Consider the following 16,031-nt stretch of genomic DNA (forward strand, 5'->3'; position numbering starts at 1 on the left):
CCGGTCTGTTTTTAGCAACCACCAAGAGTCGAGATATAAGGTTGCGTTCTTGTTTAACCGTTATCAATTGCCCGTGAACTTTGGATTTGGTTGACGGTCCTGAATCTCGAAAATATTCAAAATTGTTTCTCTTTTGAGAATCCCAAAATTTTATTTTTGGTTTCTCGTGGGTCACCATTCGTTCATTCCGGAATCTTTGGAATGCGACCTCTCCTAACTGATCGCGGTTAGTTATGTTATGCGCAATTTTATGGGATGGTACCGAATATGTCATTATATTGCAGATATCTTTAGCTAAATACGGATTACCCTGTTTTGTTAATGTCTTAACCAACTGCGCTGACAACTTCAAAATGTTTGAACTTTTCTTTCCAAGAAGTTCGTGGTGCAAAGTTGAGTTGTTTTTTGAACGGATTCCGCTGTAGTCTTTGAAGTCTTCTACAATTGCGCTTAAATCACAAAAATGGCGTTCGAGAAGTTAAATGGGTTTTTACGGTTTTTGGAAGTAAACCAAGTAGAGAAATAATATAAAATAATTTTTTTAATAACCTAATCATTAGAACTATCACTTTTTTTCGGAAAATATGCACTTATCGGTGAAATTATGTTTAAATATATCTATATAAGGTACATCGGTAAATTTTAAAGACTATAGAGACGAAATTCCGCAATGGCGCCCCATTACAAATATGTTTTTCTGCATTTTCACTAGGTGGCGCTTAATACATTAATAAGTGTTATATATCATTTTATAGGAAATAGTCCAAGGAATATTTCATCTAATCGACCAGAACGGCGTATCGCTAACCGTTAGGGCTCCAGACGCCAAAAACCAAAAATAGACAAAATGGCGGCCATTTTTAGACATGTTGTAGTGGTTTGACAATTGGACAACAAGCAAAATCAGATTCTCCGTATTTTTATCTATTTTTTAAGACCATAAAATCGCTTTCGGCCAAACATGCGAGGTAACAACTGAATATTGACAATTGCGCCCTGACTATCGCTTCTGCGGTATTTATGCGATCAATGTTTGGCTCTAGTGTACAGTTGAAATCACCCAATAAAATAATGTTTAATATATTATTATTTTCTATGTGTGTTAAAATTTGATTAATCAGATTTATGGCTTCAGTATTGGACTGGGGCATATAAATATTGTAGATATACAAATTAAAATTTGTATTCACGAAATTTAAAATCGAGCATTTCAGAAAGCCTTTGATTAAAACTTCCGTTTCAAATTGTATACCGTTTCGTGAAAGAAAATTTTTATGATAAATTGTCGAAACACCCGCCCTATGGTTTGAAAGGCTGCTTGAATCATGTTGGAAATCCTTATTAATAATATCTGTGTTAATACTCTTTTTTAAGAAAGTTTCTTGCCAAAAGGCAAGGACTGAGCCCGTCGTTTTTATGAGATTACATTCTTTTATAAATTCTGTGTTTTTATTTACTCCTCTTATATTGTGCGTTATTATTTTCAGCGCCATGTACTTCTTTTAAAAAAATCCTAGTTATTTACTTCTGGTTTTAGTTTTTTCGTAGGTTTTCTATTAGTGTTTTTAATCGGGTTTTTTCTGCTTGGTCTTTTTCATCAATAAGTGCTTTTGCTATCAATTGCACCAGAGCCTTTAAATCAGTTGTATAATTTATAGCGAATTGTTTTGGTTGTTATGTAATTATTTAATTATTCAATTATTTAATTATTTAATTATTTAATTATTTAATTATTTAATTATTTAATTATTCAATTATTTAATTATTTAATTATTTAATTATTTAATTATTTAATTATTCAATTATTCAATTATTTAATTATTTAATTATTTAATTATTTAATTATTTAATTATTTAATTATTTAATTATTTAATTATTTAATTATTTAATTATTTAATTATTTAATTATTTAATTATTTAATTATTTAATTATTTAATTATTTAATTATTTAATTATTTAATTATTTAATTATTTAATTATTTAATTATTTAATTTTTTTTTAAAGCCCATCAGTAAACACCTGGTGGACTTTTATTCAACCAAAATAAAAGTTACAAAAGATTTTGATACAATTTCACATTTTTCGTAGTATTACGATGCTTTCGCTTTCGCGGGTACATATCCCGGTTTTAACAAATTCCAAGAAAGTACATTTATCATGTTTTATGTAAAATTCCAAGGCGGTAAGGGCACACAAGTATACCTTTTTATTAAAATAGTTTTTTAGCATGGTTAGATGGTCTAAAAGTTTTTCATTCATACGGTTATGGTATGTATAATACAGGGCCAGTTTAAGAACGTTGATTAAGATACAAGTCAATTTGTAAAAGGGTATTTCATCGCTTTTATAAAGCCGATACATTTTATTTTTCAGGGTAAAATTAGGATAAAAATCGTGTATATATTGTGAGAATGTATTTAAAATGGTTTGAGTTATAGTACAGTTGATAAATATGTGGATTAGATCACCGGGTTTTTTTCACAGAAAGGACATATATCGCTTAGGCCAAAAAGTGTTTTCGCCAAAAAGTGTTTTCGCTAAAATAGGTGTGGTTACATTTCCCATGGTAATTCGCCAAAGAATATTATTTTCCTTGGTGAAAAAACAAGGGTACCATAAGGTTAGTCGAAGGTAAAAATTGTCGGTCGATTTAAAAGGTTTTAAAATTCTATTTCGTAAATCATTTGTTTCCGGCATTATATAATCTTTAATTTCGTATTTTGAAATTTTATCTATGGGAAGCCACTGGCCTTTAAAATTTAGTTCTAGTTCAAATTTAGGAGTTCTTGCTGTATGGTCTATGTTATTGTTTTCATTTCCAGGAAATATATTATTTTTAATAAGTTCGATTATTTTCTTAAGTTGGTTGGACAATGAACGTTCTGTTGGTGCCCTAAGGCCTTTATTAGTAAAGGGGTTATAAAAGTCAGCTGTTTCACGGTTTAAAATATCACCAATAAAAGAATAGTTTTTGGTCTTCCACTTCGGGTGGTAAAAATCAATCGCGTAAAACGGGTTGTATAGTATAGGGAGTCTTATAATGGTCTCAATGTCCGTCGGTTTCTTTAAACGGAAAGGACAGGTGTGCCAAAAATCGAACAAGTTCGTATAATACTTTGGTATGTGTTGGTAGAATAATTCGATTTTCTTCATACCTAGCACTTCGTAGCTGAACTTGAAGACGTTTGTTTGACGTAAGTAGTATTGCGTGAAGGTGCTCTCCACGGGATGACCCCTTCCGTCGAGTAGGCGAAGTAATTTCGAGATTGAGAAAGCTTTTCACTGATTTAGTAGTGTCTGTAAACCGAAGCCGCCAATGGCAGGACTTTGCATGGTGTTCTCGGCGTTGATCCAGTGTCGTTCGTTTGCCCAGATCAAATTGATGGAGCTTCGAAATATTCTTTCTGTCTAATTCTTTCTTTTTTCCCACTGTCCCTATCTAGTGGTGTGATGGGGTCACTGGAGCCTGTGGGGGGCTCCATACCCGGCTCTCAAGGTCATGTGATCGGGGCGCTGGGTCACTGGAACCTCATGGGTGTTCCACACTCGTCATTCTGTGACCTACTAAGGAGGGTAGTTGCAGTGGAAGAGGAAGCCGCTCTAGTCCTCAGCTGTGCGAGGGTGGGTCTCGGGCAGCCCATGGTGTCGCCTTTTGTTGGGCCATGATGAGGGCGTTTGTTTGCTATATGTGAGGCAGCCATGATGGCTGTCTCACTGGCCGAACGTTGTTTCGCAAAGCGCACTTTTGTCCGGGGCTGGTTGTTTTAGGTGGCCGCTGTAGTGCTTAATGCGGAGCAGCGGGGTACAAATACATATACTTATGTCTAATTCTTTTACGCCCTTAACGTGGGCTCTTTAAACCCCTGTTATGTTTCTAATCAACGGTGCAGGGGTATACAAATTCACACACAATGACGTTCGAACGGGGCCCTCAAGGGGTCGGAGTGTGCAATAACTGAGGGCTTTACCAGGGAGTCGGGGTCCGGCTCTTGTAACCCGTAAGGCCGGTGGCGCACTGGGTGATGTTAGCTCCGTCCAAAGGGTCCTATCTCCACCTCCGACTTCGGTCAGGTGTGGGCTGGATACTGGGCTTCGGCCCAGGCTAATGGAGAGGGGCCGGGCAAACTGGCCGCCTCGGCGGATTGGGAAGCCTGCTGTGGGACCCATCTCCCAGCCTTTTGGAGCTCCACCGGGATCTCCGGTGCCAGCTGTGCCGGGTTATGCGGGCTGCTGTGTGCCCGCCGTTCCCATTTAGGAGCTCTTTCCAAAGGGCTTCTCCCTGCCTTTATAGGTGGGGTGTCGGCCGGAGTTGCTAGAGCATCCGTTCTTTATCCCACTGCTGTGTGCGAAGTGGCGGGCTGTTCGTCCCATTGTTGCACCTTCTGCTGGGTTGAGCGGCTTGCGTCGAGGGTGCGACCATCAGTAGTGGGGTTCTGCTACCCATGCTGGTTTTGTCACTTGTCCGGGCTTGTGGACGCTGGCGTAGGGCATTCTGATGATAGGCCTCCGGTGGTGTGGTTCTTTTCTTACCGGTACACCGGGCTATAAATTCTGACAACATGACGTTTGAACGAGCAAGGCTATTACTGGCAGTATATAATAGAATCTGGACAGCATGATGTTGGCTAGCTGGGCTCTAGATTTGTACGCCAATTTCTCGGCTACGTTGATGGCGTTATTAAACGATTGCGTGGTTTCCTCTTCAATTTTATTAACGTGATTTTGCAGTATATTTTCATTGACCGTGAAAGTAACACCTAGAATTTTAATTTCTTCGTTGCTCCAAACAACATTTATCGGAGTATCGGATCTGTTCCTCCAGTCACCTAACCAGAGGTCGTTGCTTTTGTCGAGGTTAAATTTTGAGTTGCTTACTGCGCGGTAGTTTTCGCATTCTTCATTTAGGATTTTGAAACCTCTATTATCGGCGATAAACGGATTAATATCGTCCGCGAACGATATAACGCTCAACGGTCTCGGGATGAAAGGCAAGTTGATGGAATGCGGATTTAGATTTTTTTCGTAGGTGACAGAGCAAAGGTTCAACGGAGAGATTGAAAAGAAAGCTCGAGAGCGGATCGCCCTGACGGATTCCTTTCGCAACTTTGAATTTTGAAGATAGCGTGTTTCGAATCTTTATCCTCGCTTCCGCGGACGAATTATTAATTTAATAATTTAAAAATTTAAAAATTTAAAAATTTAAAAATTTAATAATTTAAAAATTTAAAAATTTAATAATTTAATAATTTAATAATTTAATAATTTAATAATTTAATAATTTAATAATTTAATAATTTAATAATTTAATAATTTCATATATTAATAATTTAATAATTTAATTAAGTGGCGAGGGTAGCATTACGGGTTTGGGATTTTCCTATGAAACATATATTTCTCGAATCACTTTTGCCATTTTTGGAATAAGTTAAAACACAATATACAATTATGTTTCAACTTATTCCAGAAAATGCCAAAAATTCAAGAAATAATGGTTCATTCGAAAAACCTAACCCTTATCGCTACCCTACGAACTTATTTGTGAAAAACCATGTTTTTATTTATATCCGAATCTTCGGATTTACTGAAAAGTCACCCACCGGTTCTTAAAATTTTAATTTATAGGTTCCGGTTTCGGTTCCGGTTCTCAAAATTTAGAACCGATCGGTTCCGATTCGTATACGGTTCCAGTGTGTTTAGTATTAATTTAAGTTAAATACACAAGCAATTCAAATGAATAGAAGTGAAGAGAAGCACATTGTGAAATACTAAATGAAAAGAGACTTAAAACGGTTTTAAAATTCACAATTTATTTATTTAAAAATCCAACGTTTCGGAGGAACTTTTCTTCCTTCTTCAGGGATTTTTTAAAAAATCCCTGAAGAAGGAGGAACGTTCGATTTTTAAATAAATAAATTGTGAATTTTAAAACCGTTTTAAGTCTATTTCCATTTAATTAGAATGAAGTTAAAGAGAAATGAAATCCACCACATTTATTTATTTAGAATATAAAATTGGTTTTTGATAAATTATAATTTAAAAAAATAGTAGCTTTCTCAGTGACGTAGCTATGGGTTCGGGGTCCTCCCACGAATCTGTTTTTGGGTCCCTCATAATCATTAAGGCCGGGTCGCGATTATCGTCATCTAGAGCTAGGGCTAACATGTATCGCCTTCTACAATTATATTTAACACGTACTTACATGTTAAATATATAAAACGCTTAAACGATTAAGATAAATCACGGCAATCAGCGTCTGGGGCATTAAAAACAAAGGTTCTGGTAGAACTTGGAAATCTGGAGTTCAGACTCCCAAGTCCGACCAGAATCACGATCTAGATGACTTAATGTAAAATAATTTAAAAAAAATATTGTTACTATTCTCTCGTAGGGAACTCATGTAAGCGCGTTATTTGTTTATTCAATAAAGTAGGGTGAAAATGAAATCTTTTGTTCGAAAATTCCCACGGTTTCATCGTTTCAAGATGGAGGGGGGGGGGGGGGAATGATGTACTTTCAAGTTTTGGGGAGACATTGCCTTCCCTTCCGCTCCTCATTTCAGGGGCGTAGGAACGTTTTAGAAGTTGGAGGGGGCAAAGAGAAACGAAACGGGGATCTAGGAGCTTAGCCCCCGATGTAGAGTGAGTAATCGGTCGCGAATGTCATTAAGGCATTAACAGTAACAACTAGGGATTGCAATCCAGCATCGTTTTCAATCCAGCTGGATTTTTGCTGGGCCGATATCAATCCCGCTGGATCCAACGCGGATCCAGCAATTTATATATTTTTCAAAAAAACAAAATAATTTTATCAAAAATGTCCAACAAGTTAGAGACCCAAAATATACCTCTCCTCGGAAGTTTTCCATAGAGAACTAACCGGAGTTTTTTTCCCGTTATTCCTCCATGGTATGTCGATGCTCTTATTTATTTGCAATTAGAAGACGTGGCAGTCATTTTCTCAGCTGTAAAAGCAACCTTTTCGGACTTTTGTCCAGGCCAGTGGAAAATACTGGCTAATTAAGAAAATATGCCCTTTGAAAAGGGAATAAGTTGAAAATCTAATTATTAGTTATCAATAATAAACTTTTGCACCAACCCAAATTCTGGCAACTATAGATATTGGTATTTTATAGCCCAAAATGCAAAAACTTTATTGTTGAAATCTTAATAAAAGTAAAAAATATATTAACCACATTTTTCCCGCTAAATACATTTTTGGCCAGGCCGGTAATTTCCACTATTAGCCAAATTTTATTTTCACCTGGTATTTACCACCTCGGAACCCGAACATCCACTTGTTAAAAATATAACTCGGGCTCGTCTCCTGTTCGCAAATGTAGTTTAAATTATATCAATTAATTTTAATTTAATCTATAAATAATAAAAATCTGGCTGAATAAATAATATATAAAATAAATAATATAGAAGAAATGACGTTAATGAGTTCATAAAAACGTAAAGGAAGACGAACTTTTCCCGAAGTTGTTTGTATAAAAATCGTTGCACAGGGCCGTCTTTACAAGCTGTTGGGCCCCTGGCACTTTTAAACGGGGGGGGGGGGGTAGAATGTACCCCTTAATTTTTAGAAATAGCACCAGCCCACCCCGTTGAATAGTAAAAAGTGGTGGGGGGCCACCAAATTCACCTTCTAAACTGCACCTCCTAAATCTAAAACTTTCCAACGCGCCCCTCTAAAAATGTTTTTGCTCAACGAATGGCAGCTGAAGTATATTCCCCCAACAATAATAATCAAAAAATAAAATTAAATAGGCTAGACAAGTTTTATATGTGAAAATAATGACTAGAAACTTTTAATTAGACATCTTGTGGCTATAAAAAAAATAAAATTTTTACAAGAGGCGTTTTTCGAGATTTTTCATGTGCAAAATCTCAATTATTTCATCATAGTTCAACTGCGTTAGAATATCGCTTTCAATACTCATCAAAGCTAGAAAATTCATTCTGTCTCATTTCATTGTGCTTCTGCTCGCGTTTTTTATTCTACTGAGTTTTGAAAAGGAGCGTTCACCACTACAGTTGGATACCATTAACGATAGGAATATTCGAAGTGATATTTCAACATTAGGAAAAGTGTCTTCGATTTTATTAGATCGCAGAGTGTTATATAGTTCTGAAAGAGAGATTTCGTCATTTTTGCTAGTTCGATCCTTATCTCTGTTAATATATTGGGCCAAATGAAGGCATTGCAACTCCAGTTCTTCCCCGTTCACATCTCTATGGTAAAATTCAGAAAATTCATTGCAACAGTTTCTTAAGTCGTGCGGATTAATGCTGTTCAAATGAGAAAAAAATCCAAATCGTGCGTGAATTTGTTCGTACGATTCAGATCGTTTCTGCAATTGAGATACTAATGTGTCAATTATCGGTAGATACGTCTCCACCCTAAATTTTTCATTTCCCTTAAGTTGCACATTTGGCGCCGGTCCATCGAAGAACGTAATACGAGAAGATCTAGTTCTAGTTCTAGCTCCATGTGAAACATCCTTATATACAGATTCCGGGAATTTATCTTTGGCAATGGATTCGTACTTTTCAAATCCATTCCTAATGTTAGCGAGAAAATCAGCTAGTGAACGCGATACCTTCAATGCAACGTCCACGGTTAGAGTTTCTTTCTGAAGGGCAATACTGGTCTTGTTCATTCTTTGCATTATATCGCTCCACACTTCTGTTAAGATTATTATTTCTAGTTTATCCATTTTCTTTACCAAGCTAATAGCTTCATTTTTAGTTTCGGTGGGCTGGTTAATATCACGAGCAAACAAAGTCAAGGCGTTCAAAATGTTTTTGTAACCGTTCTGTAGGGCACTAACTGCGTCAGCACGAGCGGACCACCGGGTATCAGAAAGGCATTTTAGAACACTATTCGAACCCAAACATGTTTTAATGATATTCCAGCGATGGGTAGAAAGCGCAAAAAAATTGTACAACTTTTGAATAAACTGGAAAAAGTATGTAGCTTGGAGAACACACCCAGCTGCATGAACACCCACTAAGTTTAAAGTATGGTACGAAAATTGCAAATTCACATTTATTTTTAATTCTTGCCTGTATGCCCGAATATTGCCCGGACATATTTGAGGCATTATCATAACTTTGCCTGCGACAGTCGTTTATGGAAATATTGTGTTTATCTAAAAAATCCAGAACGGTTTCTGACAAATATTCCGATTTATGTTCTGTAATAGGTACGAATTCTAAAAATCTTTCAACTGGAACGCCTTCATATACGTACCGAATTATGAATGTCAGCTGATCAACATGCGTGAGTTCGGGGGTAGAATCTACGCTTATTGAGTAATATTTAGCCGTTTTTACTTCACATACAATTTTTGTTAAAACTTGTTTTCCCATAACAGTTATGAATTCATTACAAATATTAGCCGATAAGTATGAAATATTTCCTTTTCCAGGATTCCCGTATCTTTTTAAATGATCTCCAAGAAACGGATCAAATTTGCTCAATAGTTCTAAACATCCCAAGTAATTCCCATTTTGTTCCGATCTAATGGTCTCATTGTCGCAGCGAAGCCAAAAATTTTACGACACTTACAATTCTTTTCAATACGTCTTTCCAATATTCAACCTCTGAATTATATCGAGAAAGCAAGGCAGTGTCCACCCTAACGATATCTTTACTCCGTGCGAAGTAAGTCAACATAGCTTCCCTATGCGACAAGCTGTGCTCATGGTCCAAAATTAGGCTTTTTATATGCTTCCAGTCATTACACCCATTAGGTGAACTGAAATTTGTGCTGCCGGGGCTGAAAAGACGGCATGAATAACAGAATACTGATTTTTTAAAGGAGAATACAGGAGCCATTTTCTGTTAACAGTTTCACCATTCTGTAGTGTTCGAATAAATGCGGTCGTATTAAAATTTATAATTTTAATTTTCCCATTTGCTTCTTGATAACTTCTGGAAGCATCAGTAAAGTCACAGTCTCTATTTTGGAAAAACTCTGGTCCTTTGCGAATCCACACTAAACGAATATCTTCTGTAAAAATCTCTGCCCAATCACCAGGATCGTTTAAAATAGTTTCAGGTAAAAATTGCGCTTCTTCTAATGTCGACTCGTTTACAAATTGTGATTCGGAAAATTTACATGAACCTTCTAAATCCGATGAAATCACTGGCTGTGTGCTAGAAACATCATCCAATATTTGAATATCAATAGAACCGCGTATCGATGTTGAGAACTCGTGTTGTTTGTTGACGTTTTTAGATGAAAAAATTCGGTTAGTTTTGGTAACTTTCCGATGATATTTTTTTGATGGGCATCTTTTTTTCTCTTCTCTGCACCACTGGGATATGAGCGTTTTGACATGATTCCATAAAAATACCCGCTGAAAAACTAACAACGTTAAATTTTATTAAAACTAATTCGGTACTATATACAGGGTGTTTTAGAAGTCAGTGCAATAAATTTGAGATGTTATAGGGGTTGAGTAAAGATGTTTGACTGTCTTTGTCGCGATCCTCCGCGACGAATAGGAAAAGCGCTAGAGAGCGTTAAAGTTTGGTCTAAAAACGCCTAAATGTAAGCTTTCAACGAACATAAGAACCCAGATAGAAAACCGGGTTTAAAGGGGTAGTAGGGTATTTTACTACTACAAAAAACACCATATTGTCGAGTGCAAAACAGTTTTATTTTTTAAATGTTCAAATTGTCGTCCTCCAGCTCCTAAACCAAGTCGGCAGCGACGAAGAAGCGATGTCCGTACGGACTGAAACACTGATATCTGGGTTCTTATGTTCGTTGAAAGTTTATATTTAGGCGTTTTTAGGCCAAACTTTAACGCTCTCTAGCGCTTTTCCTATTCGTCGCAGAGGATCGCGACAAAGACAGTCAAACATCTTTACTCAACCTCTATAACACCTCAAATTTATTGCACTGACTTCTGAAACACCCTGTATTGCATTAAGAATATAGAAAGCTTTTATTTTGTAAACCAGAAACCCCATACCCTAATATCGGAAGCAGGTAAGATTGATGTAGGGAATTTTGGCGTAAAATATTCGCCTCTAGGAAAGTTTGGTGTATGAAATAAAACAACATCTTCTAAAACAAAACTATCTATACTTTTTACTATAACAATATGTTTAGTAATATTTATCTCAGTCACTTAATCTTATTTTACTTCTTTAAAGATGCAATAGAGGTTTTCAAATTAATCAGCCTAAGCTCCAGAGAAGGGGCAATGCGTTTAAGATATTCCCGAAATCTCTTCTAACTTGGTGCCGAATTTAAAAAATATAAATATATAAATATTCTGTACTCCGAATTTTCCCAGCGGCTATAGCCTATCGGCTAATAATTTACATCATATTTTTCCAACATCAAGCTTACCTATAGCCTAGACCCCATTAGTTAAATTAAACGCAGGCGGCAGACAGTGAGACTGAAACGACGGCACAGGCCTAACAAGCAACAAAGTCTGCCTAGCACCTAGGATTCTTGTTAATTCTTATAAACTTTTATATTTAAAAATTAATTACCTTTTATGAAACGCATCGGAGAAAAACAATTATCCCATACTGCTCAAACTATATTAAAATATTGCTGTATGATAGCAGATGTCACCGACTTATTATATTCTTTTGGAAGTTTATAAAAACGAACTATTGAAATCTCACGACCACACAAATGACAAATCGGTTCAATAATGCTATTAAACTTACTTAGAGAAACGTTTCTGTTGAACAGCTAATTCAAAGCATTATATCCTACTAATATATCAAAATAGGCTGTGTCCGAAAAACCGTTAGTGATGAAAACAAATTATCGAGGGTAGAAATCAGCTTAGACTTAAAATGCGGCGACGTGGTCCTCCCGTCGTAATAAAACGTCCGAGTGAAATACAAAAATTGGGCGAAGATATACCTTTGTTTAGTCATTATTTCAAAGATAATTTTTTTATATTGAATGGTTTTGTATTAGGCCTGAGGGGGCCCCTCTGCAACGGGCCCAATGGGAAAGACGGCACTGTCGTTGCAACATAGTCCCAAAAGTAAAAAAAAAATAGGAGTTGGAGTGAAGAAGCCCCATACTTACAGAACATACACAACATTCACCCATGTCTGAACACAAACATACAGTACACAAAACATTACAAAAGCACGAATTCAAATACAAACGTTCAAAAGCTGGTTTACAGTAAGTCAAAACTGCCGTTACGGTGTGCGTTAACGTTAAAAAATATATCAGATGTAACGAATAGTTTATCCGTTACACCTGTTTTGCCCTGGTGAACCTTTTCCAAAGTTCATGAAACTGCCAACGCGGTGAATACACTTTGCCAACAGACACACCACAAAATTGTAAAACCCCTCCTAGGGAACTCTGTTATGGGAAAGTCTTATTAGAAGTAGGAGTTATAAAATATTAGTCTTGAAGTATTTTAAAGGATTAAATCAATCACGTTTGTATAATTTGTAACGCAAGTGGCTTGGGGGTATCTATCTACACCAACTAGTTAAGGGGATTCTTGTGGACATCTTGGAAGACTAATGCAGACAATTACAAATAAACCAGACTGTATTGTAAATACTGGCAACTAACTACTTTTTTAAAATTTTAAACCACATACATTAATACAAGAGACCTTTTTTTAAACTTTTCTGTAAGTACAATCTCAAGAAACAAATGGTATTGAAGGCCTTGTCTCAAGCAGGGCCGTAGCGCTCCTAGCAAAGCGGAAACGCTCACTTTTGTGCAATTCGCGGCGCGCGAATGGCAATTAACGTGCCAATTATTTAAAAGTTAAATACTTGCGAATCCGCATCTAGACAAAAACTATACCAGGCCAGCGATTATATTGTGCAAACGAATTAGCCTTTCCTTAAAAACTTTAAATTCAGAAACACAACTTAGTTATTAATTTACAAGGTTTAACGATCTGCTATAAAACACGTGTCTCGATTCTTTTCAAACTTTAGTGTGTTACTTTCATTAAGTACGTTGTTTGGATATTTATGCGATGGTTATTGTGGTTGTATTTATAAAGCTTTGGGCGCGCCTGTTGAAACATAAAGAAGTACTTGAAGCAAGTAAAACATTAACTTGAGCTGACAAGAGAAAAAAACTAGACGAGGCCTCGCGTGGTTGGACGGTACACAGTCCAATAGGCAATTTGTGGGCCCCTCGACGGAAGCCCCCCCCCCCCCCCCCGCATTGCGGAGTCTGCCGGGGCGTTATTTACGGCACTGGCTTTTCCGCTGTTTCTCCTCTAAGTCGGTTGCGAAGGGGATCAAAAATTATGCTTGCCCATTGCCCCACTAAATAATTGCTTGGAAGGCACACTAGTAGCAGAGTAGGAGTAGACTACTAATATTTTTTGTGGCTTTTGCTACATTTGTGAAATTTTGTCGAGAAAATAAAACTAAAACTATCACGGATTTCCGGATTATGCCAGTTTTTAAAGCAAACATTTGGAGGACAGTCCATTTTCAATTGAGAATACGTAAGGGTGTGTCAGTTGACAGTTACGTAGAAACCATCATAGAGTTATATGAGATAGGATAAAGATGAACTTCTATGAAAAACTAATAGTAAATTAGGAAGTTTAATTACTAAATTTCAACATGCGCTAAATGTTGTTTAAAAATATAATAGAACCGTTAAAGAACCGTTTAAAACAATGAAAAACTCGGTTCCGGTTTGGGTTTCGGTTATCATTTTTTTACAAATATCGGTTCCGGTTCCGGATACGGTTTTCAAATTTTTATATTATCGGTTCCGGTTCCTAGAATTTTCTCGGTTCTGGTTCCGGTTCCGGTTATCCGTTGCATCCTACAAATCGCTAAGAAGGTACAAGCAATAGTTTTCAAGTTGGGAAACTTTGCATTTCCGGTCACTTCCACTTATTGGCCGATCATTTCTGGTCAGAAGTGTGTTACTTCCAGCTTCTTAATGCAAGATATGCAATAACGAATACTTGGGCAGGTCTCGAGCATCTTACATCTATTTTCGAGTACTAATTTGCCAGAACTGAAATAAAACTTTGAGAGTGCTGAGAGCTTAGAGATCAGACGCGTGTTTTTCATCTCATAACACCCTGCCATGGTGACAACAATACTTAATTAATAGTCGGAGATCTAGCGTTTAAGCGAGTACATCCAATATGTTGCCAAATTTGTACAGATCCAAAAACCGAAATGTTAAGTAAAAATACACCTTCCAAGAAACCGTGTGAGGTCTCAAGTGAATTTCTCTTATAAAAAAAAATTAAAAATAAAAATAATTCCAGTCCGAAAATGTGCTACATCAGCTTGGCATTCTTGAGTTTTGTTATCAAATGACTTCCCGCAACCGCGCAATTGTTTTCCATAGTGATAAATATATCTTACTACGAAAAGCCCTCGTCACAAGAATAGATTCGGCGATGCTCCCTGTTTTTAAGCATAAACTGAACTGAACTTTCACGTATTTTGTGACGAAAGAGTTACATAAAAACTAGTTCAGTATACGTGGCTTATTTTATGGAAAGGCGTATTGTTATTGGGGGTGTGTATGGGGTTTCCATATGCATGTCCGTTTCATCTTCACATGAGTTATTTATTTAATTATTTGTATTTACCGTCAGCTAGGATAAAGGATGCCGCAAGTATATTTATTCAAAGTCTCTATAAAGCAAATTGTGGTAAGTTCAAATTCCGTTTTCTTAGCACATTTTCTTATTTATACACCTATACATATATATAAAATATAATATTTTTAACGCGTAATAGACAAGATTTTAAGGAAACACAATTTGCCACGTGTCATTTCTATAAAATAAATTAAATTAAATTATTTTACATTTATCGTTATTTATTTTTGAAGTAACATAACGCAATATACATATACAGGGTGTTACGGATAAGAGTACCGAAACTTTCTATATGCATTCTATGGGTCTCTATGAGTATGTCTAATAAACATGGGTCCTAAAGTGCTTCGTTTCAGAGATATGGATCCCAAAAAACTACCCCAATAAACCGGACACAGCCTTAAATCTGGCAAACAATATTCTTCCTTGAACCAAATGGTTTTCATTAAACTATCAATTGTTTTTTATCCGTAAGGCGAGAAACTTTAATCACAAGTGGCAAAAGTTCATTAATGTAATTTTAGAAGTTAAAATGAGTTTGAAGACAAATACAAGCCATTTTAATTTATTGATACGATTTTAATTATTTAATTTAAAGATACAAATTTCTTGTATTTCTCTTAGCCGTCTATCTACAGACTCAAACGCCAGTCGATCTGACACTAGTCTTTTAGGAATCTACTGCTGATTTAACCTTTGAGCTTCAAACCCATTTTTCTTGAGCCCGTCCGTGCAATAAGCGTTCCTGGATCAATTAGCCATATTAGCTACAATATTAGAATTTTTATGACATTTGTACCTTTAGATTAACTAATTAAAATCGTATCAATAAATTAAAATGACTTGTATTTGTCTTCAAACTCATTTTACTTCTAAAAGGATATTAATGAACTTTTGCCACTTGTTATTAAAGTTTCTCGCCTCACGGATAAAAAACCATTGATAGTTTAATGAAAACAATATGGTTCAAGGAAGAATATTGTTTGCCAGAGTTAAGGCCGGGTTTTGGGGTAGTTTTTTGGGAGCCCATATCTCTGAAACGAAACACTTTAGGACCCACGTTTATTTGACATTTTTTACTCATAGAGACTCATAGAATGCATATAGAAAGTTTCGGTACTCTTATCCGTAACACCCTGTATTTACAAAAGCCACAACCTATTTTTTCATGAGCAGGTAAGAAATATTAGGTTTTAGCCGAATTGAAAATAACTTGGAAGATGGTGTGGACGGCGACCACCCGTCGAAGATCCAACTCGCTCCCCGGATTTCATCGAATGTGTCTTTATCGCGGTGTCATATCAGACGATTATCGAACACTTATCGCGGACCTTTAGTATCTGAATCGTAAAATATTTATCCACCAATTAACAGCGGTAAGACGATAATTGAAAAATAGCGTTCATTACTGCTTAT

At 36.2% G+C, this 16,031-nt stretch overlaps 1 protein-coding gene and 1 long non-coding RNA gene across 3 annotated transcripts in view; one reads left to right on the plus strand and one right to left on the minus strand.

Annotated features, from left to right (window-relative positions):
• LOC149961356 (uncharacterized) overlaps nucleotides 1-16,031 on the minus strand; it is a 421,639-nt gene that overhangs the window by 276,946 nt on the left and 128,662 nt on the right. The window lies entirely within an intron of this gene.
• The window catches only part of LOC149961358 (uncharacterized), a 32,493-nt gene that overhangs the window by 9,455 nt on the left and 7,007 nt on the right, over nucleotides 1-16,031 (plus strand). Inside the window, exon 3 of the mRNA XM_090176836.1 lies at nucleotides 14,610-14,666. Coding sequence (XP_090032962.1) covers nucleotides 14,610-14,666 — 57 coding nt within the window. The remainder of the gene's footprint in view (nucleotides 1-14,609; nucleotides 14,667-16,031) is intronic.

The sequence above is a fragment of the Leiobunum rupestre genome, chromosome 1, assembly GCF_980474605.1.
Source record: "Leiobunum rupestre chromosome 1, qqLeiRupe1.1.hap1, whole genome shotgun sequence".
Taxonomy (NCBI): domain Eukaryota; kingdom Metazoa; phylum Arthropoda; class Arachnida; order Opiliones; family Sclerosomatidae; genus Leiobunum; species Leiobunum rupestre.